General features: G+C 46.5%; 1 protein-coding gene across 3 annotated transcripts in view; it reads right to left on the reverse strand.

Annotated features, from left to right (window-relative positions):
* The window catches only part of LSAMP (limbic system associated membrane protein), a 1,031,747-nt gene that overhangs the window by 171,455 nt on the left and 833,783 nt on the right, over nucleotides 1-26,509 (reverse strand). For all 3 annotated transcript variants that reach the window (XM_051623572.1, XM_051623564.1, XM_051623582.1), the window contains one exon: nucleotides 2,078-2,310. In XM_051623572.1, coding sequence (XP_051479532.1) covers nucleotides 2,078-2,310 — 233 coding nt within the window. The remainder of the gene's footprint in view (nucleotides 1-2,077; nucleotides 2,311-26,509) is intronic.

The following is a 26,509-nucleotide window of genomic DNA, read 5'->3' on the forward strand; positions in this document are numbered from 1 at the left end:
ATGAGAAGTAATTAAACTGTATTAAATAATAACAAAGAAAAAAGCTTAACATGATTCAATATTCAAACTCTGTTCATTTGTACCAGCAGCAGACTATTATTCAGGCAGACAACTTACAAATCTGAGAATAATAATAAATATGAGAAAATGATACTCAGAGAGGAAAGGGATATTTTCTAACATATACTATTTTCTAATTAATTAGTTTAATTAGTTAAGATTATTAAAAATAAATTCTTTATTATCTTTAAGGTAATACAAGATGGTTTAAAATTATGAGAGTAACTCTACCAAATTATAAAGGATTTTGTATTTATATTTTGCTAGAGTTTTTTTCACCAGATGAAATGTAGTTTTATAAAAAATCAAAGCCATGAGTTTCACCCAATTACAGGATTAGAAGACCTGGGGCTTTAAAAGTCAGCACGATATCATAATGGGTCTTCTGCTGAATCTGTGGCAGGAGTTAAACAAATATTATCAACAGATACCATGTTTACATGTATCCAGAGTTTAGGTGGACAAAACCTGAATTTTCTCATCCTCAGAAAGGTGGCAGTAGTTCAAAGCTGGACAGCCACACATTTAGATGAAAGCTAAGCTACAGAATTTAGTCTAATAAACACAAATAAAATTAATGCTACATATGCACAGTTCTATAAATAAATTGTATCTATTTTTATTGATAGGTAAATGGAATATGTATGCTGTCAGATTTTACCAGCAATAAACCCCCTAGAACCAGTTAGCATGCATCACTATATAGCAAGCAGCAAGGCAGGGTGCACCTCCATGGCTGCCACTCCAGCAAACACTCCAATAAGCTGTGAGAGCTGCTCTGCCTGCTGGCACCTGCTGCTCTTCATGCTGCTCAGGGAGGATTTTGCACAAGAAGACAAACCAGAAGCCTTTTGTCTCACTACACTCATGTGTAAAGCACCACCTCTGACCATAGGTCCGGACTGCATCTTGCAGATAAGCACTTGGTATGCTGGTTAGCTCCCACTTTGCCAAGTAATACCAGCAAGAGGAAGTGTCCCTTCATGCATGCATTTATATCCAGAGCGATTCAAACAGTTGCCACTTGCTGGGGGAAATAAAATCTGCAGCCTTTTGGGTTACTAGACAAATCAGGAAAAATAACGAACTGCTGCCTGAATGATAATGTAGAAGCTGAAGTTATCTGTAACTTGTATTGAACACATTCATACATACTTATCTATCTAAGCTGCTCTTTAAATATTTTAGATAAATAGGTAGATAGACAGAATGGTGTGAAGATTAAAAGCAAAACAAAATAAACTAATTCATTTGGTATTCTGGTCTGGACAGGATGGAACAAGTAAACTCCATAATGCCCTTACCAGTAATTGGTGAACTCCTTAATGTGTTTACTCTCTGTTATACCATGAATGCAGGCAGACAGATAGGACAGTGCTTGTTCAGACTGCCAAGTTTCCAGTTCCCTATAACACACACAGGAGGAGGGTAGCTAAAAAAGGAGAGGGCAACATAAGGTATGTGGCAGCAACCTCAGGCACCAGGTTTCACACATGCCTAGTGACAGTGCACCCTGCAAACCAATGACCCAGCACAGAAAAACCTAGGAAAACTAAATCCCCAGCCTTGCAAAGAGCTGACAATGGAAGGGCAAAAAACCATGGCACAATAGCTTGTTGATACAAGAAAAAAAGAAAGAATATTTGAAGAAGGAGGAGGCGAAGAAACTAGAGGGTTGTCTGGGAAGAGATGAAGCAAGCACTGTGTTCTGACAAGTGCCATTATAAGCAAATGCATTTCCCTCAGTGCCAGAACAACCAGAGCCAGAAGCCAGGTTTGTCTTATACTAGAAAATGTCTTGGCATCACTGATGTCCCTTGTTCTGTCACTGCTTTTGAAAGGACAGACCGACAGAAAAGGAAGGCAATGCTGCGCTGCAGTGGAAGGGGACAGTGCTGCTGGCTTCTATTGTAAACACAAAGGATACACAGGCTACTGACGGGAATTTAAGAAAGATACAGATCCCTCCACACACTGTGTCTTTGACCTTTGCTCTTCTCTCAGGTATGTTGCTTACCTTGCACAATCAAGTAAACCTGGGAAGTCTTGGGATGATGCTGCGTCTGCACTGAACATGTATAGGAACCCTCATCGTAGACATCCACTTTCTGGATCCTCAGGCTGTATTCCAGGGGGTTTCTCTTCTCCAGCTCTACTCGAGGGTCCAGGGACCACTTGTCCTCTCCAGCAAAAATTATGCCAGAACGGTTTAACCAGGCCACCTTGGAGCTTCTGTCTTCTACATAACACCTGCAGAGAAAGAGAAAGGTGAGGGGAAGATTAATAAACCTCTCCACCATCTCCATTTTGTCCTTTCACTTTACTACTTTGCTCAGAAACTCCATAGCACACTCCTGCCTTCCCAGTGAACCACAGCATCTCCTTACCATTGTGACCCCATGGCCATGTATTGCACAATTATTTTTCAAAGGGTTTCAGGAACCTTTGGTTCATGAAACCATGTGCTTTTGGGTTGCCATGCCTCCTGTTCTCTCGGCCTTTTGTCTTTAGCCTACACCTGCACCAAAAATTACTGTGGAAGGCCACAGGAGATCCTGGTCACCAAAACCCTTCTAACCCTGCCAAGGTGAAAGGTCAGAATGAGTTCTTCTCGTGTGTCTCCCTCACCTTCATAAGTTAAGAGAACAAGAGAGTTACATTCACAGCCTCCTGTCAGCTTGGAGGGCAAAGGTTCATGGCTCCAGCTTTGTTAGCTCAGGGCACAGCTGCTCCAACCTTCAGTTTCAGCAGCACAAGAGAAGGGACCTGCAGTTTATCTCCCTCGTCCATCCCTCTGACAAAAAATGGCTTTCTGCAAAGAGGGACTCACTCCTCATACACCACCATCCTACACACACACACACACACACTGATGCACATCTGCCTGCTTGTGCAGCAAAGTGCAGCTTTCAGGCCAAAAAGCAGAGGCTGCAGGGATGTCACTGCTACCCCTGTGACAGACACAGCATGTCCATGAACATCCCAGGTGAGACAAGAGAGGAGGAATGACAGCCAGGGGTGGCAGGACAAGGAGCAGCAGCAGGACCAGCAAGTGCCATAACCCCAGGGGCCAGCTGTTGCAAGGCAGAGGACGCACTAACCTTTTTGCAACTGCGTGTCAAGCATTTTGCTCCTTGACAGAGCACTGAGAAGGTGTGTTAAGATAAATGCATTTCTGGTCAAGGCCCCTGCTCTGTACCACTTCCCACCTCCAGAAGGTGGCTTACACAGAAGAGATGAGGAGATGCCAATGAAGAGGCATGTCCTGCTCACTCTCAGCTGTGTCTCATTTTAGAGGTCCAGTGCTGAAGAGGACACAGTGACGTAACTACTTTTTTACCCTAGCAGCTGTACCCACCAGGGCTGGGCTCAGACAGGCTGAGAGGGTTTGCTTTGCAGCAGCTCACACCACGTTTGCTCTGCAGATAAATAGCAAAGCTCAGTCTCCAGAGCTATTCCTCTTTCACCCCTCAGAGCTCTGCCCACAGCCTCCTGGCATCTATATAACCCAGCATCTCTCACCACCACTATTCACACATATTGCATATTTGAACAGGAAAATAGAGGATAAAGATTATTACTTCAAGAGAAGACAAATACTTGACCATAGGCTTTCATAGAGCCTCTTATAATGGGTCAGACATATTCCAGGTTCCTCTATTTGGATGCATTTCATTCATGCTGCACTGCAGCTGCCATCCCTTGCAACGTGACCCTACAATTATGGCCAGCACCTCTCACCCCCCCTCCCTTTTGGCACTCCCATGGATGTTCTGCAAGTTATTCTGGGGTTATTTGTGGGCATGTGGAAAGCCAAGCTGAGTAGGCATTGATGGGAGGCATGCCACACTGCTGGCCAAGCTGGAAGCTGCTCTGTTTGATCTAACCACCATATGCTTTAGAGAGCAGCCCAACAGACCCCATCCGGCACCACCACCATTCAGCCAAGGGATGGGAGCAAAGGTTTGCCCCTCAGGCCAGAGACCACCCTCTTGGCCAGGCAGGCACTTGACCTGAGGCAAGCTCTCAGCTGTGGTCAGTGTTGTTTTTAAACAGCTGCTCTTTGTAAAAAAGAAAGGGGCAGGGGAATCCATGAGCTGCCACTTACACGTAGAAACCAACATAACTGCGATGTGGCAGGGTCCTGGTTAATTAGCCACCCTGGGGCTGTAACTACCAGCAATGGAAACTGGAATTTAGGAGCCAGGGAGGGCACTGTTCCCCAGGGCTGGGAGCAGTGGCCCTGTAGGGACACCCAAACTGTCTTCCAGAGCTGGCTGCCTTGGGGTCACCAGCCTTCTTGCACACACATTTCTGTGTAGAGTTCAAAGGTGTTTAAAGCCCCTCTCTACACATTTTGGACTTGTGAAAATCCTGAGGGGATGGTGGTGACAAGCTAAGAAGATTAACAGCTGAAGTTGAAGTCGGTGGGAGCTGAAGTTTGTCAGTCACTTCCAAAAATCCCCTGGCACACCTGTCAGCGCTGCTGGGCACTAGCAGATCCAGCACATGGCCCCAGCCCCTCCAGGCTACTTTCCCAACCCACACCACAGCACTATGTGACACAGCGCAGCTCCTTGTGGCTCTGGCTTGCACAGTCATTATACACCTCTACTAGGAGGTGGCAAAGATGCCCCTGTGATGTCCCTCTGGTCAGCAAGGGAATGCTCAACTGGGAACCCTCCCTCCTCTCTGCTGAAGAGAAAACGTCTCATAACCTAACCTACACTCCTGGAGGTCAGGCCTAGGACAGTGGTCAATAATTACAGTCAGACAACCTTGAAAATGCCTCTGAAGTAAGTTAGGAGGCACTACCAAAATAAAGCAAGGAGGAGAGAGAAGGAGAGGGAAAGGAGGGAAATGAGAAGAGTAAGTGAAATGGATTTGAGCTTCTCTGTTCAGAATACCTGCTCCTCTCATACTGTCAGGAAAAATCAATGTATAAACGTGGAAATTCTAAGTCCTGGCACACTCCAAACATGCATCCACGTGGACAATGCATCACAGTATGTCCGTCTGCACACACGCACCCTCTTAGTCTGCCAGAAATGCCACCCAGCTGTATGGATCACACTTTAATAAGGATTTATGGTGATGATTTTCACAGTGTAATAAGTGCTAATTCAATACTAATAGAGTATTAAATGGCACGTTAACTGACATTTTAACTGCAATGCAATAGGAGCATGGCATCAGCAAGGTATCAAATGACTCTTATCGTTCACTAATAATCAATAAGCAAGTTCACGGAGACAGTCAAATGCTTTTCATTAGGATTACTGAAAGCATTACCATCAGTGAAAGCTAATAAACCATTTGCAATCCATCCATTTGGCTTTTCCTTATGGTTTCAGGTTCAATTGCTTGACATCTGCTGAGGGGACTAACGAGAGGACCAGCTAGTGGTGGTGATGGTGCCTTGCATGATCACTGCAAGAACTCAGGAGATACTGATCTTAGCACCAGTTTGAACCACAGACACAGAAGGAGAAAAACCCTTGCTGCCATGTTTCTGTAGCCCTCCTTGCCTTCTTGTGATCAAATGTAGCAGTTTGGCACCTGAAGTATTTTAGCTACAGTGCATCATTTTTAGGTACTACAGATGCATTTCCAGTTCTCACACAGTGGCTAACAACTGCTTAACAACTAACCAGGAGAGGATGGTTGAAAACTGGATGTGAAGAAAGACACTTGGGCCATCCTTGTGCGCTTCCCTCAGCCTCTGTTTCCCCAGGCACAAACAAAGACGTGCTGCAGGAGTGAGGGCGGGAGACTTTCACTGCAGGAGAACGTTTTGGGACCTTCAGCAGGAACCATCATCTGGAATGAGAGGGAGGGCTACCCACCACTGTTCTCAGTCCCTGGATTTCAGGCTGAGAGGGGATACCTGGCAGCAGGCAGGTGAGGGGAGGGCAGGAGCCAGGAGCTGGCCCTGCTGCTATCTTCCCTCCCCCCACACCTGCCTAATGCACAGCACTGGGCCAAAGCAGTGCTCCTGCAAACCTGCCTTCATAGGCTCGGAGGTAAATTCCTTCTGGGTAGAGGAAATGCAGTTTTATTATTTTTCTTCCTTTTCTTGAAAGCATTTGGGCTTACTTCTATTGACAGGTGGTAAAGTCACCAAAGAAGAGGGAGGCTCAGGCATCCATATATCCTCTCGTAGCCAACATCAAGGCTGGGGGAGTCACCACGTGCTCAGCCTCACTCAGGTCTTGGAGCTTGACTCCTAACCCCAGTGACTCCTGCTCCTCCTCCCACTGAGGCACTGCCACAACGTTACAGTTTCCTAGCATCTCACTGTAACTCTCCTAGTACTTGATGTCCTGTCACTCCAGCTGCTCTCAGCCCTAAGCTTTCTGCCCTCTTTTCCCTCGGGTGAGAAGACAGGAATGCTGCTGAGGGGCATCACTTGGTCAGGAAGCCCTAGCATAAGCTCCCTGGGCTGGATGCACCACTGCCAGGGTGAGGGCTGCAAAGGGTGAGGAGGAGAAGGGTGCATGAGAGCTGGAGGCTTACTGGAGCACTTCTTGTTCTGCCACTGAGAAAGCAGCACAGCAGCTACAGGCCTGGGCTACAGAGATGGAGTGGGAGTATTTTATTGCATTCAGGGGGGTCTTTGTGGGGTAAGTCCAATGGTGTTTGGAAAGGGTGGATGATATTTAGAGCCTATAGTGATGAAAAGGCAGGAAGGAAGCCCTGTAGGACCTGGTGAAGCTGCTGTGTAAATGATTACTTTGACATGGCTGGGATTTTACAGCATTATCAATGATGTATTGGGTTGCCTTGAACCTGGGATAATTGTTTGGGGTTTTTTTATTGTTGCTGTAATTCCAAATAAATAATTTTTTTACAGCAGACCCAATTGCACAGTCCTCTGCTAGAGCCCCACTAGTGAGAAGAGGTGAGCTGCTAGGATTAATGAAATACGGTGTGCTGCTTCACCAGCAAGCCACAGCTCTTACCTCATTTGGGGAAAAAAGAAATAAATAGTGTGGTTACAGACTGCATTTTCTGCCCTCTTCCTCCAAAGCATGCTATGGTGACAGCTCAGTGTCATAACTCCCACACTCCTCTTTAATCATCTTTTCTCCATTAACCCTTTGATCATCTCTTCTGTAAGACAATCTCTGTGCAGCAGGCCAAAACTTGGTGGCTTGCTGCATGTGCAATTAAGCATCTGAAACCCACCCCACTGCACTTGCCAAGGGACACAACCTTCTTTTCACCAGGGGATGTCACACCCGCCCTGGAGCAGATCTCCTGCTTTTCCTTCAGCTCTGTGATGAGCCTGCTCTAATCTTCTCACTTCACACACACTCGAAGGATCCAGCTAACAACTTCCCCCGCTGCCCTCTACCCCCAGCAGCAAAATGGCAAGAGGAAAAAGAGAGAGGGATCAAACACGGCTTGCTCAGCACAAAGCAACATCAGCTCCTGCCTGCCACCTCTGAACGTGCAAGGCAAATTCTCTGTTGTGTTGCAAAGTATGATCCTGGAAAGCTAATGCAATGGTTAAACACATTATCGCTTGCAGCCTTGTGAGGAAAGCTCAAGAACAAACCTTTCTCATGCTGTTTTGTTTTGTCTTCCTGTGCTCTTCAGTCCTTTCCTGCGTGGCAAGAAAGGACTCAAACACACCAATGGCCAACAGGGTGGGCAATAAGAGCCCAGCCCCCACCCCCACCCCCTCACTATGTCCCAGCAGGTATATGGGCAGTGAGGGCTAAGGACAGACCGTGGGCACACCAGCCCTGACCCTCCAAGGCAGGGTGCTCAGGGGAAGAGTGCTTGCCAGGCCCCGCAGCATCACTGCAGTGCCAGACCCTGCCAGCATCTCAAGAGCATTTCAAGTGCTGCTGCTGCAGCAGCCAACTCATTTTCCCTAGTGTACAGTCCCTACTGGAGAAGTACACAGGCTGAGCACACAGCAGCACACAGTCCAGAGGAGTAATGTAGGAGGTGTTGGCCCTTGGTGGTTCCCACTGCTTCCGATCAGATTGTCCTCAGCAGAAGATGCTGCAGAAGACAGCTACAGCCAAACATATCTTCACCTCTGAGAAGACCAGGGCCCCCTAAATGAACAGCTCTGAAATCTCCTTCAGACAAGCACCAAAAGCCTCATTTTACTAAATTTGAATACCATGGGTGTGAGGTTTTGCTCAAACACCATCTCCCTGCTGTCCCTGCTTCTCTCTTTCCCCAGCCTGGTCCAGCTGCTGCTCCTCCTCTCCTGATGCGTCACGACCCACAGCAGGGCCACTGTTCACTATGCTGAAGTAGGACGGATTCCCAAAATGTGGTATAAATGTGGCATAAATAGCTCCTGAGCCACCACTGGCAGCATGATAACACAGGCCCTCTAGAGGGATTTAGAAAACTACTGCTTAAAGCCAGTCCTGCACTGAAAAACTGGCAGAAGGGGGAAACTGCCACATCTGTTCAGCCCACACTCTCTTTCAGCCATATTATGCTCTGACCTCGGCATCATACCTGTCTGCAGGTCCCTGGCTATCTCAGCACTCAGGTGACAATTTTGGGCCATTCTCCTGTTGTAAGGGTGTGGGATGCCTGCACTTCTGCTCATCCTTTTCAGTAAATTGCTGTTTTGGGAGGAGGAGGCTAGGACTGGCTTCCCAGATCAGGAAAGCTGGCTGTATCTTACCCTCTTTTTCAGAAACTACTTCATTCCTACTTAAGCCTAGTGCATTTGGTGGGGGCTACCCTCCCCTTGCTGTGTGTGGCAGGCTGTTCAAAGCCTTTCTGCTCTGCTGATTAGAACCTTTTTTGCTAATTTCAAGTCTAGATTTATTCATGGCTTGTTTATATCCATTCCCTCTCATGCCAACACCATTCTTCAGCTTAAATAGCTCTTTTCCCTCCCAGGTGCTTATCTTCCAGCAATCATACTCCCCCTCAGCCTTCATTTTGCTGGGCTCAACAAGCCAAGCTCTCTCAGTTTCGTCTTGTATGATAGACTCTCCATTGCCCTAAACATCCCAGTAGCCCTTCTCAGCACCTGCTCCAGTCTGAATTCCTCTTCGTGACCAGAATTCGTACCCAGCTTTCCAGATGAGGACTCCCCAGTGCCTTGTACTGAAACATTCCTATCTCACTCTCTCTCCCATCAACTCTCTTTAATGAAAGCAACAAGAATTGCAACCAGTGAATATGACTATCAGTGTAGAACTGCTCATGTGCTGTGAGCATCCTCATCTTGCAGTGCATGTGATACATGTGGAAAATGAAACCCAAGGGAATTCACCAAAAATACACCAACCCCAGAAAAGACTGCTAGCTGCATGGGCTCTCACTAGCAGAGACACAGTTGGTCTCACATGGGTATTCTTTCTGTTAAAATGACTATTTAGGAGTATGGGTTCCTGGTGGTAGAGAAAAATCAGAAATCATGCCCAAAATTATAGTAATTGTTATGCCAGTACTCTCCCAGGGTGGATATAACTGTATTAGAATAAGAGAACTTATACTGGCATGATTTATTGCTCTTCACATCTTCTGGGGATGAGTGTATCTGCATAAACAACTTCAGTCCCACATCTATTCCAGCAGAGGTACATTCTTAATAATACCAGTATGAGCTGCTATGAACAAAGTTAACTCCATCCCAGCCACACACCAGCACAGTTTAAAACTTTAAACTACAGAAAAAGCTTTAAAGGCATACGACCATGGTGCTGGGTTTTTCCATATGCCACCAGACCTAGAAAAGACCCTCAATTTCTTTACAGAGTAGTCAGGAACCCCTTGGAGGACTCTTTGACCACTCTGAAGGGTGCATCTGGAGTGATTCTCTCCAGTTACAGGGCTCATGCCATAGGAGACTTGCTCCCCACGTGTGCACAGAGTGGATGAACTACTCTCTGGCTGATGCTTGCAGAAATGCCAAATGCTCTGACAGCTTGCATCAGGGCCTTGCAGAGGAGGATTAGATTGCTGAGGAAACAGACTTGAGCTCCCTCTTTCCTTTTTGGGTTAGCCTAGAACTTGTCAGTGTCCCTTTTTGGTCCATCCAGAAACCTGGCTGTGATCTTGATCCAGCCTGATTAGGTGATGCTTATCAGGTATTGATCACACAGCCATAGTATGTGCCAGGAGGACATGCCTTGCTTTGCTGTCCATGGCTTCCCATAGCTTCATGGGGCTCCTGCACTGTCACAAAGGGAAACCAGGGAATAGCAGAGATAATGCAGATTGGCAATGGGGAACATTGCCAGATGATTCGCCTTTTGGCTGCACTGCACTTAGGCTAAGGACTCCATGTTTTTTCTGTCACTAAGGCACGGGCTGACATTTAAAAAGTACCTGTGGTCACATAGGAATGGAAGTTCACTGAAAAGCCACAGTAATTAGTCATTTATGTGAACTGGATATTGGCTTTTATGCCGTATTTGTAAAAGGACTGAAAACCAAACAGCTACCGCTGAGTGTCTGCGCTGTTAGAACTTGCTTCTAGTTGGGGTATACAGCAAGAATGAGAACAGGAGCACTAAGGCACCCATACAGACTAACATCCCCTTTATTTTCCTTCATAAAGTTCAGTACTGGAAATCACCTATTTCTCCTACCTGAACCCCCAGTACCTTGAAGGTAACTTTCATGTGGTCACCACTAGGTAACTAGAAAAAGCTACTTCCTAACTTTTCCCTTGGATTTCTTCTTAAAAAAAAAAAAAAAAAAAAAAAAAAAAGTGTGCTTCAAAGATGTGATCTCTTCTTCTGACAAGAGAAGGGAGGGAGGGAGGGTTTGGCTGGGAAGTCCATGTGACTCTGTATCTGGTAATTATCCAGCCGCAGAGGCAATCTGAAACGTTCTGTGCTGTCACAGAGAATGACAGCACCTGGAGCTCCAGCACCCAGATAAAAAGCAGAGAGACAATTGGGCAGATGGAGAAAGGCAATGCAACATCATGGGGCAGCAAGGGGGGGAGAGAGAAAGGGAGAGAGAGGCAAAAGCTGGTGAGAAACATGAAGGCAGTCGGCACAGCTACTGGAGAATGAGATAATGCCACAGATTAGTAATGCAAAGGGCAGCTCTGAAAAGAGGGGCAAACAAAGAAAGAAACAGAGTGAGGGCAGCTCAGGAGAGAGCCGATGCAAGAGAGGGACAGTGTGAACACAGGAGGGAATGGGAGAATGATGCTAGAGGGAGCTTCAAAGCATTTTGTGTGGTCTTCCCCTCACTCCACTCACAGGCTAAAAATGCAGGACCTGTCACCAGAGGCTGTCACAGAGCAAGGGGGAGATTTGTAAATGAACTCCTTGCAACTGAAGAGAGAAGTGGCACTGCAAATAGCACTTTTCAGCTTGTGGATTCCGGTGGTTTGCTGAGGGAAAGGATCTGCAAAACTTAAGTTAATATTGAAATAATTTAAACGGGAGCTTTGGGGTATCACCTCATATATTTTGTATGGCAAAGAGGTAAGAAGGAGGTTCCCTGACTCTTCCTCTCACAGTCACACATGCAGAGGCATATGTAAGCCTGCAAAACAGCCCATGTGATTGAAGCCATGGTGTCATGGCCCAATTCCAAAAAGCAAGGCTCCACACATGCCATACCATGCAGAAATGTGACAGAATCAGCATCTCTGAGCTGTTGCAAACAAGGGGCATGCCCACAGGATTGGCAGCAGCCTTTGATGGGTCAGACAAAGCTGAGTGCCAGGTGGCCCAAAGCCATGTACCACCTCTGGGAAGGTTTCTGATGTGGGAAAATACAGCCAAACAGACTATCAGATTAGGGCCAGAGGCTTGTCAGGGACTGACGCTGGCTACCAGGTTCAACACCTGCTGGGGTAGTGACGGAGGTACCGGCAGTGACCAACAAATCTGCAATGGCAGCACCTCTCCATGGAGGCAGGAAAAACTAAGCACCCAGATATTGACACCTGAATGTTTGGGGAAGGTCAAAGGAGGTTATCCTTCCCCTCTACTCTGCACTAGTGAGGCCACATCTGGAATACTGCATCTAGTTCTGGGATCCAGATTCATATAACCCCAGAAGTAGTCAAGATAGGTGAGGACATAGTAGATGAGGATTGGGTTAGGGATCAGTTGCATAATCTGGACATCCATAAATCGATGGGTCCGGATGAAATGCATCCAAGGGTGCTGAGGGAGCTGGCGGAGGTCATTGCTAGTCCACTCTCCATCATCTTCGGTAAGTCATGGGTAACTGGAGAGGTGCCTGAGGACTGGAGGATAGCAAACGTCACTCCAGTCTACAAGAAGGGCAAGAAGGAGGACCCGGGTAACTATAGACCGGTCAGCCTCACCTCCATCCCTGGAAAGGTGATGGAACAACTTGTCCTTGGCACTATCTCTAGACATATCAAGGAGATGGGGGTCATCAAGAGCAGTCAACATGGTTTTACCAAGGGTAAGTCATGTTTGACTAACCTCATAGCCTTCTATGAGGAAATTACTAGGTGGATAGATGATGGTAGAGCGGTGGATGTGGTCTGTCTTGATTTCAGTAAAGCATTTGACACCGTCTCCCACAGCATCCTTGTAGATAAGCTGATCAAGTATGGGTTTGATGATCAGGCAGTGAGGTGGATCAAGAACTGGTTGAAAGGAAGAAGTCAGAGAGTTGTAGTCAATGGGGCAGAATCTAGTTGGAGGCCTGTGACTAGTGGAGTCCCTCAGGGGTCAGTACTGGGACCGGTGTTGTTCAACATCTTCATCAACGACCTGGATGAGGGCACAGAATGTACCCTCAGCAAGTTTGCTGATGACACCAAGCTGGGAGGAGTGGCTGACACACCAGAAGGCTGTGCTGCCATTCAGAGAGACTTAGACAGGCTGGAGACTTGGGCGGGGAAAAACCTGATGAAGTTTAACAAGAGCAAGTGTAGAGTTTTGCATTTGGGGAAGAAAAACGCCATGCACCAGTACAGGTTGGGGGCTGACCTGCTGGAGAGCAGTGTAGGTGAAAGGGACCTGGGGGTCATGGTAGACAGGAGGATGACCATGAGTCAGCAGTGTGCCCTTGTGGCTAAGAAGGCCAATGGCATCCTGGGGTGTATTAGAAAGGGTGTGGTTAGTAGGTCAAGAGAGGTTCTCCTCCCCCTCTATTCTGCATTGGTGAGGCCACATCTGGAATATTGTGTCCAGTTCTGGGCCCCTCAGTTCAAGAAGGACAGGGAAGTGCTTGAAAGAGTCCAGCGCAGAGCCACAAGGATGATTAAGGGAGTGGAACATCTCCCTTATGAGGAAAGGCTGAGGGAGCTGGGTCTCTTTAGTTTGGAGAAAAGGAGACTGAGGGGGGACCTCATCAGTGTTTACAGATATGTAAAGGGTGAGTGTCAAGACGATGGAGTTAAGCTTTTTTCGGTGATGACCAGTGATAGGACAAGGAGTAATGGATACAAGTTGGAGCATAGGAGGTTTAAGATGAATATCAGGAAAAATTTTTTTACTGTAAGAGTGACAGAGCACTGGAACAGGCTGCCCAGAGAGGTTGTGGAGTCTCCTTCGCTGGAGACATTCAAAACCCGCCTGGACGCCTTCCTGTGTGATGTACTCTAGGTGACCCTGCTCTGGCAGGGGGGTTGGACTAGATGATCTTTCGAGGTCCCTTCTAACCCCTAAGATTCTATGATTCTATGATTCTATGATCCCCAGTTCATGCAGGACAAGGAACTACTGGAAAGAGACCAGTGCAATCACTAAGATGAGATGGGGAACAAAGCATCTGCCATATGAGGAAAGGCTGAGAGAGACTGAAGGGAGATCTCACTAATGCTTATAAATATCTAAAGGGTAGTGTCAGGAGAATGGGACCAAACTCTTCTCAGGGGTGTCTAGTGACAGGACAAGTGGCAACGATCACAAACTGACACAGTAAGTTCCATGTGAATGTAAGGAAAAACTTCTTTACTATGAGAGCAACAGAGTACTGGAACAGGCTGCTCAAAGAGGTTGTGGAGTCTCCATCTCTGAAAATATTCAAAACCCTTCTGGATGTGTTCCTGTGTGATCTACTCTAGGCGATCCTGCTCTGCATGGGGGGTTGGAGTAGATGATCTTCAGAGGTCCTTTCCAACTCCTACCATTCTTTGATTCTGCTAAAAAGGAACAGCAGTAGTAGTGAACAGGTACCACAAGATCCGAGTACTGGGCCGCATGGTCCAGTGACCACCCTCCCGTGATTAATGACAGACATTTAAAAGAAAGGTGGAACACGTCCTAAAAGAACAATGTAAATCACCATACATGATTCACGATCCTTCTCAGTCATAAAAGCCTATGAATCCAGCCCCAAGCAAATGTAAGTTGGTCTCCTCTTCCAATGGCAGCTTGTATTCCACCTTGTAAGTTTGTACTCTGCCTTTCTTTTCCCCAAGCATTTCTCAATCCCCTGCCTCCTTTTTCTTTTTTTAAACTCATTAACATCCTCATCTTGGTGATACCTTCTGGCTGAGAATTTAATCAGTTAACCATTAATTGGCACAGGGCTGTAAAAGTGAATATCAGATTTAAGTGTGATGTGAAATTGGCAGGTGTCTCCTATGTTTTGTACTATATGAAATAGGAGCATGCTACGTGAGACACAGGAACATGCTTTCTATTTTGTGGACCCCAGTGTCCATTTTTGCTCCTTCTGCTCCTTCTGCTCTGTACTGCTCCTTCTCCAAAAGGCAGAAGAGATTATTGCATCTGAAGCATTAGCCCTTGTCCTGGGTAGACCAAAGAGAAGCATCCACACCAGGGAGAAACCAGTCTTGAAACTCTTTGAAGAGGCAGATCAGAGTGCGAACTGGAGCACTATCAGGGGAAAATAAAACTTAACTTTCCCTGCTATTCTGAGGTTATGAGAGTATCAGAGGTGGCTCAATCAAGTTATCATCCCCCCCCCCTTGCAAGTGTTGTCCTTGGGCCACCAGCAGCTGACTGTGAAGGGTGGCATTTCGGGATGAATGAGAAAGTGAGCCCATCCTGCCTGCTCACTCCCAGCTGCAGCATTTCAACGAAGGACACCTCCTTGATGTGCAAGCACTCTAGTTATTATTTACAGCTGACCTTTTCCCTCTCCAGCTCCTGCTGCTGCAGCACCACTGGTGGAGTCAGGGCTCGTAGCGATTGCCGAGACGACGTGTAGCGAAACGTTAGCTTCCCTGCCTGTGCCAGAGCTGTCAGCAGTGCCACTGTGCATTGAGCTGTGCCCATGTAAGCAACAGTGGGAAATAGGAAGAGAAAAGCCTAATGTAGACAAAACCTTTGAGGAGCTTAACCCCTCTTCCCCTTTTCCATCTCTCTCCCACTTGAAAGCAGAGAACAGCTTCAGAGCAAGACACACGCTCTCATTTCCATATCTAAAGCCAGTCCCGAAATACCATCTTGAAATAATGCTCTCAGAGAGGAGACCAGGAAGCAGATTCCCTTTGAGAGATTCTGCTGCTTCTTTTTATAATTCCACCCATAAAAAAACTGCCACCAAATACCAAGCACACCTGGACTGGTGCAGTCAATCCAAGGCACCTTGTTACTGGAATGATATGGGGAAACTGGAGGGAATTTAGAGGCAAGCAACAACAAAATCCATCAAGGGCTGGAAAGGGATCAGCATCTAAGGGAAGCTTAAAAACATTAAAAATGTATAACTTGACTAAGAGAGGACTTAAAAGGGACATGTTGACAAGATATATCTCTTTGAAAGCTGAAAGCACTGAGGGAAGAGAAGAATTATTTAGCAAGATGTGTAGGGGTCTAGAAAGGAGTAACAGGTCAGAAAAAGAAGAGAAACAAGTCTGTTTAAACTTGAGGAAGAACTTCTTGTCATTCAGAAGTGCTAATTTTGTGATGGGTCTCCCAAGGAAAGCAAGGAAGTTTCTATTGTTTCAGATGTTTTAAACAAAGTTGGGCTGAGGCCCAGAGGATGTTTAAGCTGTGCAGAGAACAGCTTAACAGTGGCTGCAGGAAAAACAAACTACAATCATTACTACTTTTATCACCTACCTAACAGACTTCACCAATATGTCAGGAGAAGACAACTCCTCTCACAAGTTCATTTCAGGTGAAGCAATGCTTTTATCTATTTACACTTCACACACAGCTAAATATTTTCCAGCAAGACCTTAGACCTCTATATACTATACTGGAGTAAACTGGCACAGGTATGGTCTTGTTTTCATAAACTGGATCTGTTAGGAGTCATCCATGGAAGTGTTGACTTCCAAAAACCACTGCCATATGGTTGTATTCCCAAATGTGTTGCAAGTAAAGTTGTCAGTCACTTAGAAGTCACAAGTGAAGCTTGGTTTTTCAAAGTGCTTAACATTGAAAGTAAGACCAGATTTGTTAAACTGCTTCTGGGCCTACCAGCTCCCAAACTAACACACAAAAGTCAGTTTGGCACAGTGAGCTCCTTTACCAATATAGCCACCTCTCTTGCTGCTTAAAATAACATACTTTTGAAAATCTGTCCCAAGAGTGTTTCACAATCATAAAACAAAATGTTGCAAACTTAAGACTTACATGCTCTATTTATCTTGGGTGTGTACAAACTCCTTTAAGTGGAAACCAACTCAAAGCTGTAACAGCAAGGCATCACTCAACTTCCTCCTCCTAATGCTTCACTTTTGTCCACCATGAGGCCTTGTAAAAGAAGGCATCTGAAAAAGGTTTGCAGGGAAGGTAGAGAAGAGGTGCTGGGAGGGAGAACTCCCAAGAGCTTTGATCTGAGCTTACTTTCAACCCCATGTGCACAGTATGTCTTGCAGAGGTGGACAAGTTTATAAATAAATAAATAGCAGAGGAGGGGGGGGAACAATGGGAAAAAAAGAAATGTCAAGATATATTTGATGGAGTTTCTGTTGTTGGCACAAAATCCAGGAGCTGGCTTAAAACCTCATGGTTGGAAACAGAATGGGAGGAAGATCTGACTTGAAAAAAGGGGGACAAATTATTCTCACAGCTAGATCTCCTTGCCATCACAATAATATCTTATGCTATATTTTCTCTGAGACCATTTCAAGACTTGTCTTGCAAGGCAACTCAGCACACGCTGAACATCAATCAGTCTTGGTTTTTTTTTGTTTGGTTTGGGGTTTTTTTTTTGTTTGTTTGTTTGTTTTGTTTTTGTCAAAGGGACTAAGCACTGTGGACACTTCCAGACATGCTTATCTCAGCAATACTGCAAGGGATCATGCTTCTGTTTTTCTCTAATTGTGATCTGCCCAGGAACATGCCACCAGAGCAGAAAAGACAGGCTGAAGCACAAGGTCCTGCTCCCCACAGTTTGAAGGCAACCTGGTTGGGTAATCTGAATCTGTGCTCTGGAGCCTGAACTCCAGCCCAGCTGCCAGTGGCAGTGCAGACATAACCACAGGGACTGCTCTTACTGTTTCTGTACCTTCTGACCTGCAGTCTTCCACCATTGGCAAAACAAACTGTGCAAACTGGCTGGAAGACAGAATGCAAACCCTTTTCATTTCTTAGCAAAGACTATGTTGCTTAATCCTACTGGAAGCATTTACCCAGGGATATCTTATCTGGATCCACTGACATCCCTGCCTCTTCTCCCAAGAGCCTGCTGTGAAATGAAACCTCTCCCCTGTGCACAGCTTATCCACAGGACAGATAAACCATTTCCCCACAGGGTTCCCTCCTGTACAGATGTCTAACTGGTAGTTTAGTTTCTAACAAGGCTGGGTCTAAGGCTGCTCATGTGGGCCTTGGCTGGTGTGAGGCTGGATTCACACTTCTGTTTTTCTGGCAGGCCACTTGCTCTAAATAATTTCCAGAAGTCCAGTGCAGCACAGAGAGATGCCAAACTGTGGCTTCAGTTGACATAAATCAAAGGTCAACAAGGCACTACTAAAGTAAATGGGGAAGCCTAGGTTTACATTAGATGAGGATCAGCCCTGCTTCCTCGCACCAGACTCTAAATGAATTCATTAAATACAGCACTTCAGTCTGCTCAGCTGAAAGCAGCTCCAGCTGGCAGGAGGTTTCAGATCCAGGGGATGTTTAAAAGATGAGGATTTGTAGCCTGCTCTGAGTTTACACTTGGCTAGAGGTAGGCTCTCATCAGCTATGCAGGGGAGATGATGCCATGCCCACCTGATGGGTGTCTGTGCATCCCCAGTGTCTGTGCACAGCCTGACATTTACACAGGACCTCACAGCCTTTCAGGGGACAATCTTCTACATTCTTCTGTGAAGATGCTCAATTTAGAATGCTCCAGGGCAGCAGAAGAGCAGTCCTGCTGTACTTCCACCAAACTGAAAGGCTTATTTTTGTTTGTTTTGGGGTTGTTTTTTGTGTTTTGTTTGTTTGGGTTGTTTGTTTTGTTTTGTTGGTTTTGGCTTTTTTTTTTATTATTATGTTCACCTAGGGGAGGTGTGGAGGTCTGCACTGAATTTGAATCCGCCGTGGGGTAAACACCAGCACTGGGGGCAGTGAGAGCATTCTGGGATTTGTGAGACAGGAGTGAAAAGTTAATTTTGACATTAAACCCTAAATGAGAGGACGTTAAAGTTACTCTTAGCTTACAAAAAATTGCTGTGCTGTGATCATCTGGCCTGCTCTCATGCATTGTACAGATCCTGTGATTCCTGCATTTTAATCCCTTATCCACTCACTCAAACAGATGGTGTTGCAGGCTCTTTGCAGACTCTGACAAGTATGACTGCACTGGGAACACTGCTCATATATCCATACTTGACATACAACCCTCAGGATGAGATACCCTGGCTTGAGATGAAAGTTCACATCCAAAGCACAATCTGCAGCAAGGAATAGATTCTATCCTCTTTCAGCATTGCTGCTGAGGTCTCTAACATACAGTCACACAAAAAATATCTTCCTATAGACACATATAATGGTCAAAAAAATGTGACCCTACAAAACCGTCCTGACGTTCCAGCCAAGCCCTCTTTCTTTGGCCAGGACCAGAGTGTTTGTTGTTTTTCCTCAAAGAACAGATCTGTCTCCTGAACAGCAATGATACCTCCAACAAACTGGAAAACAAGAGACCCCCTAAATATAATGGACCTGACACCAGCCTCTCCCTGACTTTACACTTACTGTTCCTTCCTTAGGCTGGGAAAATGTGGTCAGTCTTGGCATGCCACTGAGAGGTAGGGAGAACAACCAAAAATAATCATTGATGCTAGACAGGTCTTTTTTCCATGATGCTACTTTGTGTGTGTGTGTGACCAGCCAGTATGTGGAAAGACAAGTGAGGTTAACCAAACTACATGCATTGCTCCCATTTCAGCAGTATAAAACAGTGATAAACCACAGCTGGAACCGCTCTGCAGTATGTATCTGGCCAGAGGTGAAGCATGAGGTTACAGCAGCAGCTCCACTCCTCTGTCCCTCTCTGCCTGATGGATCCTTAGTAAGAAACCACCCTTCAGCCTTTCTTGTCTTAAACCCACACTGCTAGGATTCAGGGAAGCTAAAGATTTCAACCACCTTTCAGAAGAGCCTTCACAAGAACTGAAAGTCCCTGTTGGCACAAAAGCAGACATGTAATGGGCTTTCTCTGTCCCTGAAAGTAGTATAGCACCACAGGAATGTGCAGTCCTTTTATCTTTCTTTTTTAGTTAACTAGATTCATTAAAATAAACTGATTTCCAGCCAATTACTTATCAAATATCTGTAACAGCTTTCAAGCCCTGCCATTACTCAGTCTCAGAGGCCCCACAGGCAATGTTAAGCTACACTCTCCTTCCCTGAGTAACTGCTGCTCCTGTGAGTCCACTGCCTTGTGTTGAGCTGACAGCAGAAAAGCAACACGGGAGCCAACAAAATCCTGGAGGAGAGCTGCAAACACCCTCCCCTAACAGCCCTGCCTAACCAGGAACTCCAGCAACACGTGAGCCCTGAGCCGGGGCGCTTTACCACATTGCTTCACCAGGGACCACCTGCACACAGCCCCCAGCCCTGCTACGGGAGGAGAAGCACCCTGTGAAGACACCTGATGCTGCCAGCGGGATCGGCTGGTACCCGACAGCAGATGCTGCCAGCTGAGATGAACTGTAGATGCCGAGTACCCTGAGCTCAGCTCAGCATGGGGCATAAGCCTCAGTTCAAAGCCAGGAACCAGCTGCTCAGCCAGACATGGACAGGGACAGCGCCTGTTGTGGCTGTGTTACTGCTTGAACAAACAGTCTTTACTTGCCTGTTCACTGGCCATAGGTGCATTAGCAATGCCTCTGCCATCTATTTTATAAGCATATGTGGTTTCAATTAGGAGATTTCAAACGAGATTGAAGATAACGCACCCCATAATTACTCACCCCTCTCCCTTCTAGAAACTCAAGCAGAATCATTTCCAAGCCAAAACGTGGTCTCTCTTGATTGATGAAGCTAATAAAATGGCTTTATTGTGATATAAATAGCCTTTAAAACGTCCTGGAGAGCCAATATCAGTGCTTGATGGCCTTGTACAAGCAAGGTCCTTATCTTATGGTGTACTTAAGCTTAACAAGTGATGCTTCTGAGAAGTTTGATGTTGGATTTGGGCACTGGTTTGGGGAACCAGAAAAGGGTAGCTTCTGAAGTAGACATGCAAAGCCAGAACTCTTTAAACACCTTTCCTCTTCCTTGCTTTCACTATTAATGTCTTTGCTTCCTAGCTTGCCTGGTGCCAGTTCAAACAAAAGCACCAGCTGAGCCCAGCAGGAATCACGGGAACACTATGCTCCAGCATCTCTTTGCTGGAAAGATACCAGCTGCTACGGTAACTGGAAAACCTGAAATTTTTTCTGAATCATGCAAGCTGCAAGCTGCTCTCAGCCCCTTCAGAGGCACACAGACATTTCCTGGACAAAGAGCCTACACCAGCTTGCTCTGAAGCACGCCCATGGCCCCCATCGTGGTGGCCAATAAGTTTTCGTTTTGTGGTCAGGAGAGACCACATGGCCATCCCCACCATGCAGCTGGGAACAAAGCACTCAGCATCTCGGGCTGCACTGGAAGCCTGGGGGCAGAAGAAAATTAAGTAATTCTTTAAACTAGCACACCTGTGCAGTAGTCTGGTCCAAGAAGCCAAAACCAGAACCTGCCTCAGAGGAAGAGGGAGAAGACTTTCAGGCACAAAGCATTCTTCCCTCTTCTGACCACCAGCAAACCTCAGCCCTCTGCTCATAAAGAAAAAACACTGTTTTCAAGGCCTTATTTGAAAGTGGGACATCCTGAAAACATGCAGTAGGCTCTAGAGGAACTGTAATCTTCTGCCTGCAGAAATACAAGATACCGTTTCCCATACTTTTCAGGAGCACTACCTTGGCTCAGAGCTGGATGCAGACTGGGTGCTAAAGAGCTTTGCTGGGAGTGACAGAAGCATATACACCTGTCAGAAAATGCTGATATCATAAGAGTCATGACAGTGATGTGATCAGGACCTGACACACAGTCAAAAAGGAAAGGGTGAGTGAGGAACTTTAGCGGAGAGTAGTATGAGTCTGCACATGAGGTGACGTGAATGAGTAAATGCTCAGTGCTTGGCTGTGCACAGCAGAGGGGATAAGGACTCCAGGGCCATGTTCTCCCCTCAACCTGAGTAGTGTCTCATAGCTCAGAAGGCTGAAGAGACTATACAGTTTCCCAGCCATGTCTTGCTCCCTCTCTCCCCATCACTGCTATAGTTATATCCAGTCCCATATATTTGAGAGCAATTTTCCTCTCAGGAATAAAGCCTCCATGAGAGCCTAAGTCATCGTGCATGTGTGTATGTCATCTGCAAGAGTGGGCAGGAGCCAGGGTCTGCTGAGATCTGAAGGTGATTCTGTGTACACAACAGGAGTGAGGATGATACCATTGAACGTGTGTGAGGATACGAGAGCGACCGTGCTTCGCAGAGAATCAGACAGCTAGAGTGAAACTGAGAAGGTGCTCATATGAGACAGGGTGTGCATGTCAGAGAGGAAAAAAGAGAGAGGTCTTGTTCACAGCCTTCCGGTATGTGTTTGATGAGTATCACAAGTTTTAACCAAGAAAAATATGTATGTATTCAAATCAAACACAAAACGCCCCTTTTGCCTGGAGCGCTCCTGCCTTGCTTGTTTGTTCTGTTGCAGGCTGCTTGTTAGAGGAACACAGGAAACAAGAAGAGGTAAAAAAAAACCCAGGTTGACATATTTAAACACAGCCAGCTGCTGAGGCAGTAACAAACAGTGAGATGGAAAAAATCAGGTGGGATAGTTGGAGGAATGCTGCGATGATGCTAGAATGAGAGATGCCTGTGAGAGTTTCTAAAGACCATCCCTCAAGTGGATTACAATCACTTTTACTGTACACATATTGAGTTGTTTCTGCAGCTACCTACAAGAAAATGCACTCAAAAGCCTATTTCTTATAGCCATTTTGCAGCAAAGAGTCAAAAGACAATGCAAGGAGAGCCTGGTGTCCTGGCTCAATCCTCTGCAAAGCTCTCTACACTGAGTCTCGACAGCCTCAGTTGTCAAAATGTGAACAGAGGGACAAAAGGACTTCAGCTGGATTTATCAACATGAAGAAAAGCAGTAACAACTGATTGAGTCCCAAACCTCCTGGGGCTAAAGGCCTTTCTAGGATTGCAGGTCAGACAAACACAGCTATAGAGACCGGGATGGCTTTGAAAGTATTTTTCCCTGTTCTGTTATGCTTTATTCTTGCTGGTAAATTTAAACACCTTTACATGTTTATCGCTCTTCAATGCTATCATAATCCACAGGCCTGTGCTGCCCACAGGGAAAATCCACCAATACCCACATCCAGTCAGACTTGCTAAGTAGCTTAGAATGCCACAGGCAATGCTTGGGAAGAGCAGGAGTGTGCCAAGGACTAAATGTAGGAGTGGCAAACACACCAGATCAGAGACATCATGTTGAAGAGACCCAGGAAAAGGGTCAGAAGTGCATGTGAGGCTGTTCCCTGAGGCGGCTCACAGAAGTTTCACCCAGAGCACAGGTGATCTTCCCTGCAGATCATGGGAAGACTCTTCCAGGTTAAAGGCAGTTGTGGGCTTTCTGTCCCTCTCTCCCCTTTTTAAAATCAGAGCAAAGAGCTTTGATTTACAGCTGGAAAACAGAGTTCTCATGACACCCAGGGGGGAACCATTATCTTGATGTTAAGGTAACAGCCGGTTAGTGCAGAAGAAGGAAAAGGAAAGTGCAAGACAGCTTGAGCCTGACTGTGGCTCTTTCGCCATCCTCGCTCCAGGACCTGACGAGACCGATGCCACCTTTATTTGGCTATTGAGAGTAAAGGAACCAGGACCAGCACTGGCTCTTGCTTTGGGCAGGCACCGCTCTATGCACAGTGGGTCCCTCCTGACTGGGGTCCTCAAGGTGCTACTCCATCCTCAGCAAGGATAGTTATTATTGTTCAAAAGAAAACTACCCAGAAGCCTGACAAAACCCTCTGCAGCGTTTGACTCTCTGACCTCGGGAGGCAGTGTGGATTTCACAGACTGACTACCTGCTGTGTGAAAAAGTGTCTCCTTTCATGTGATCTAAATTAAGCCACCATTAGCATCTCCAAGTGACCTCTTGTTCTAGTATTACAGGAGGACAGAAAAAGGAGGGACTGATCGGTTTTCACTGCACCCTTCATTAGTGTAAATAACTCAATTATAAGCCTTTAGCCTGTCTCTTGGGGGAGGCTGCGGCTGCTCGGTGCTTGCCATCTCCCGGGAGCAGGCAGAGGCAGTGCGTGCCTGGGGACAGCAGAGGGCACGGCAGCAGGACAGGAGGCGGGAGAGCGGCGGGAGAGAAATGGCGCTCGCGTGTTTTTGCGAGCTCGCTACAGTGAAAAAGAAAACCCTGTTTGGTCCAACTGGCTGCCTCTCTGTAGGTAAATCTCACAAGATTACTAACCATGCTTCACAGCCCTCTGGTAATTCTATACACTGTCTTAAATGAGGGTGTAGCCAGTGTTCAAGATAATGTCATTTTTTATAACATATTCCCTATTGTTTTCCTGTCCCTTAAAGGCAACCAAGCATCCTCTACACTTTTGGAATTGACGCTACCCACTGAAGAAGCTTTTATCGAGTTACTCACCATGACTCCCAATCTCTTTCCCCCAAGGAGCCCGGGAGCTCACTGCTCATCACCGTACAGCTGAAGTGGAGACTATTTTTTGCAGTCTGCATTACCATACGCTCATCCACGTTATAGCTCATCCATCATCCTGCTGCCCTGTCCCCACGGTCTCTTTAAATCCTGCTGACTCACGGAGGTGGCAGCCCGCACCTGCCTCTGCGGAGGCAAATGGTGCTGGGCAGGGGGAGGGCCTGGCCCAAGGAGATCTCAGAGCAGCCAGGCCAAGTTCTGCAAGGAGGTCCCACTACCCCTCCACGGCCCATGCAGTGCACCTGCAGATGATGCCACGGGGTGCGCCCGCTCTCAGCACCTCTTTCAGCTTTGGACAACCCGACTGCATTTCTTACCTGTTAAGTCATGAGCCATCACTGAAGTACTGATGTGCCAGCCACATAACACAGAGCAGACTAAACACCTCCACAGTGCATAAAGACCCCCAATATTAACTTCTCTCCACACAAAGGAGCAACTGTTTTTTGCTTACTAACACTTGACTGGGTTTTAATCCGTTACAAGACCTTGTCCCTTGTCCCATGGCTATTTATTCCCCTTCACAGTTTTGTGTGAAAGGCCTTATCAAAGGTTTTATGAAAATCAAAGTCCATTACGTCTGCTGGGGATCACCTTTATCTTACTTTATTAAACTGAAAAAAAAAACCCAAATCAAACACACACATAAAAACAATAATCAAACAATAAAACCCACTTGCAGCTCAAAAAGGCACAATTTTCTTTTCCAGATGCCATACTGGATTGACCCTGTCATGTAATACTTACCTGAACATTGTAGTAGTATGTCTTTAATTAGCTTCACAATCAGTTTTGCTGGAACTGAAAGAGAGCTCACAGATCTGTAATTCCCAGGATGCCTTTCGATTAGTAAAAAAAAATAATAGTACTTAGCATGTATGGGGTGCTCTCTCTCTGAAGATCTCAAAGCACTCCTCACCAGGGTGGAGGAAGAGCAGGCTGGAGACAGCCCTTCACCACCTTCAAATCGCAGGTGGGGATGGAGAAGGGAGAGCAACTTGCCCATGAAGTCCACATCACAGATGGATACAGAGCTGCCACCCTGTTCTTGACTCTCAATTGTCATACCTCTTCTAAAATCACTCACTGGTCCTCAAGGGCGAGGAAGGGGTGGTGTTTGCTCATCTGCATCCTCTCGCCTGCATGTGGAGAGATTTCACCATTTTTCTCCCCAGATCCAGCCCTGCTATTAGCAGCTCTGCACTCGTTAGAGAGATGCTGTTTATAAGGATCCGTCAGACACTGCTGTCAGTATATTTCATGCATTATTTACTTCAGAGCCCTGAGACTAATGCTACCCCAGTCCCGGTGATTTACTGCATTTGAGTTTCTCAAGCTGATCCATAACTTTGGGTAATAATAACAATAACAAAATACTTTGTATGCATATATCATACCTGTCAGCAAAAACCCGCACAGAGACAAGTATGTGATGGTGGAAAAGCTGCCACTCCAAGGAACCAGAGCGTCAGCCATTTATTTGCAGGTACAGCTGCCTCCTCACATAGATGCATCCCTCAAACCTCAATTTTAGAACACTCTGACTAAAGACCACTGCACGTGGACCCCTCACAGTGAGGGTCCGTACCTGCCAAGGGATTTCCCCCTTGCCAGGGAAACCTTAGTGAGCCCCACAGCACATTCCCTGGCAAGGACAGCCCTGCTCAGGCAAAGAAGACTCATGAGCCCAGCCCAGCCCATGGATGGGGTCCTTCTGCTTTGGTGAATTAGAAGTCCCAGAGGAATGCTAAGCGGGGAGTCCCCATAAGATGGGGACTCCACAAGCAGCTCAGCGTAAGCCAGAGATGAAGCTTGTTGACTTTGGCTCAGCTTTTTAATTGTGTCACCACCTGTGGTTTTATTGCATCTGCATCAGTTGCGGGAACCACCGAATTGTGGTTCCCCTCCTCCTGGGGCTGGCACTGCATGGCCACAGTCCCCTCGCCACTCTTCTCACTTCCCCCAGTTTCCTTCACATTTACACCTTGCCTACTGTTTCAACTGACCTCAGATAGTTTGGCCATTCATTAAAAGGTGCTTGGTGAACACTAATAAAAGCCTTCACTCTGCTGTGTGGCTGGGGATCATCCCAGTCCCCTTTCCACACTGTGCCCTATGTCCTCCTTGCACACCGAGGCAGATACCACCTCCAAGCTGAGTCCAGTGCTTTCAAGGATCGTTATTCTGGCTTGTTTGCTTTAATTTATTTTACCCTTCAGCCTAGCATTTGCTGTTGTCTTTCTCCTACAGAGTTTTCCTGCTGCCCTGTTTGAAGATCACCTCTCCCGTGCTCGCCTTGCAGGGTGCACTCCTAACAGGGAGCAAACCATCCCTTGCCCATGTGATGCTGCCGAGTCCTCAGCA

This window comes from Apus apus, chromosome 1 (genome assembly GCF_020740795.1).
Source record: "Apus apus isolate bApuApu2 chromosome 1, bApuApu2.pri.cur, whole genome shotgun sequence".
NCBI lineage: Eukaryota > Metazoa > Chordata > Aves > Apodiformes > Apodidae > Apus > Apus apus.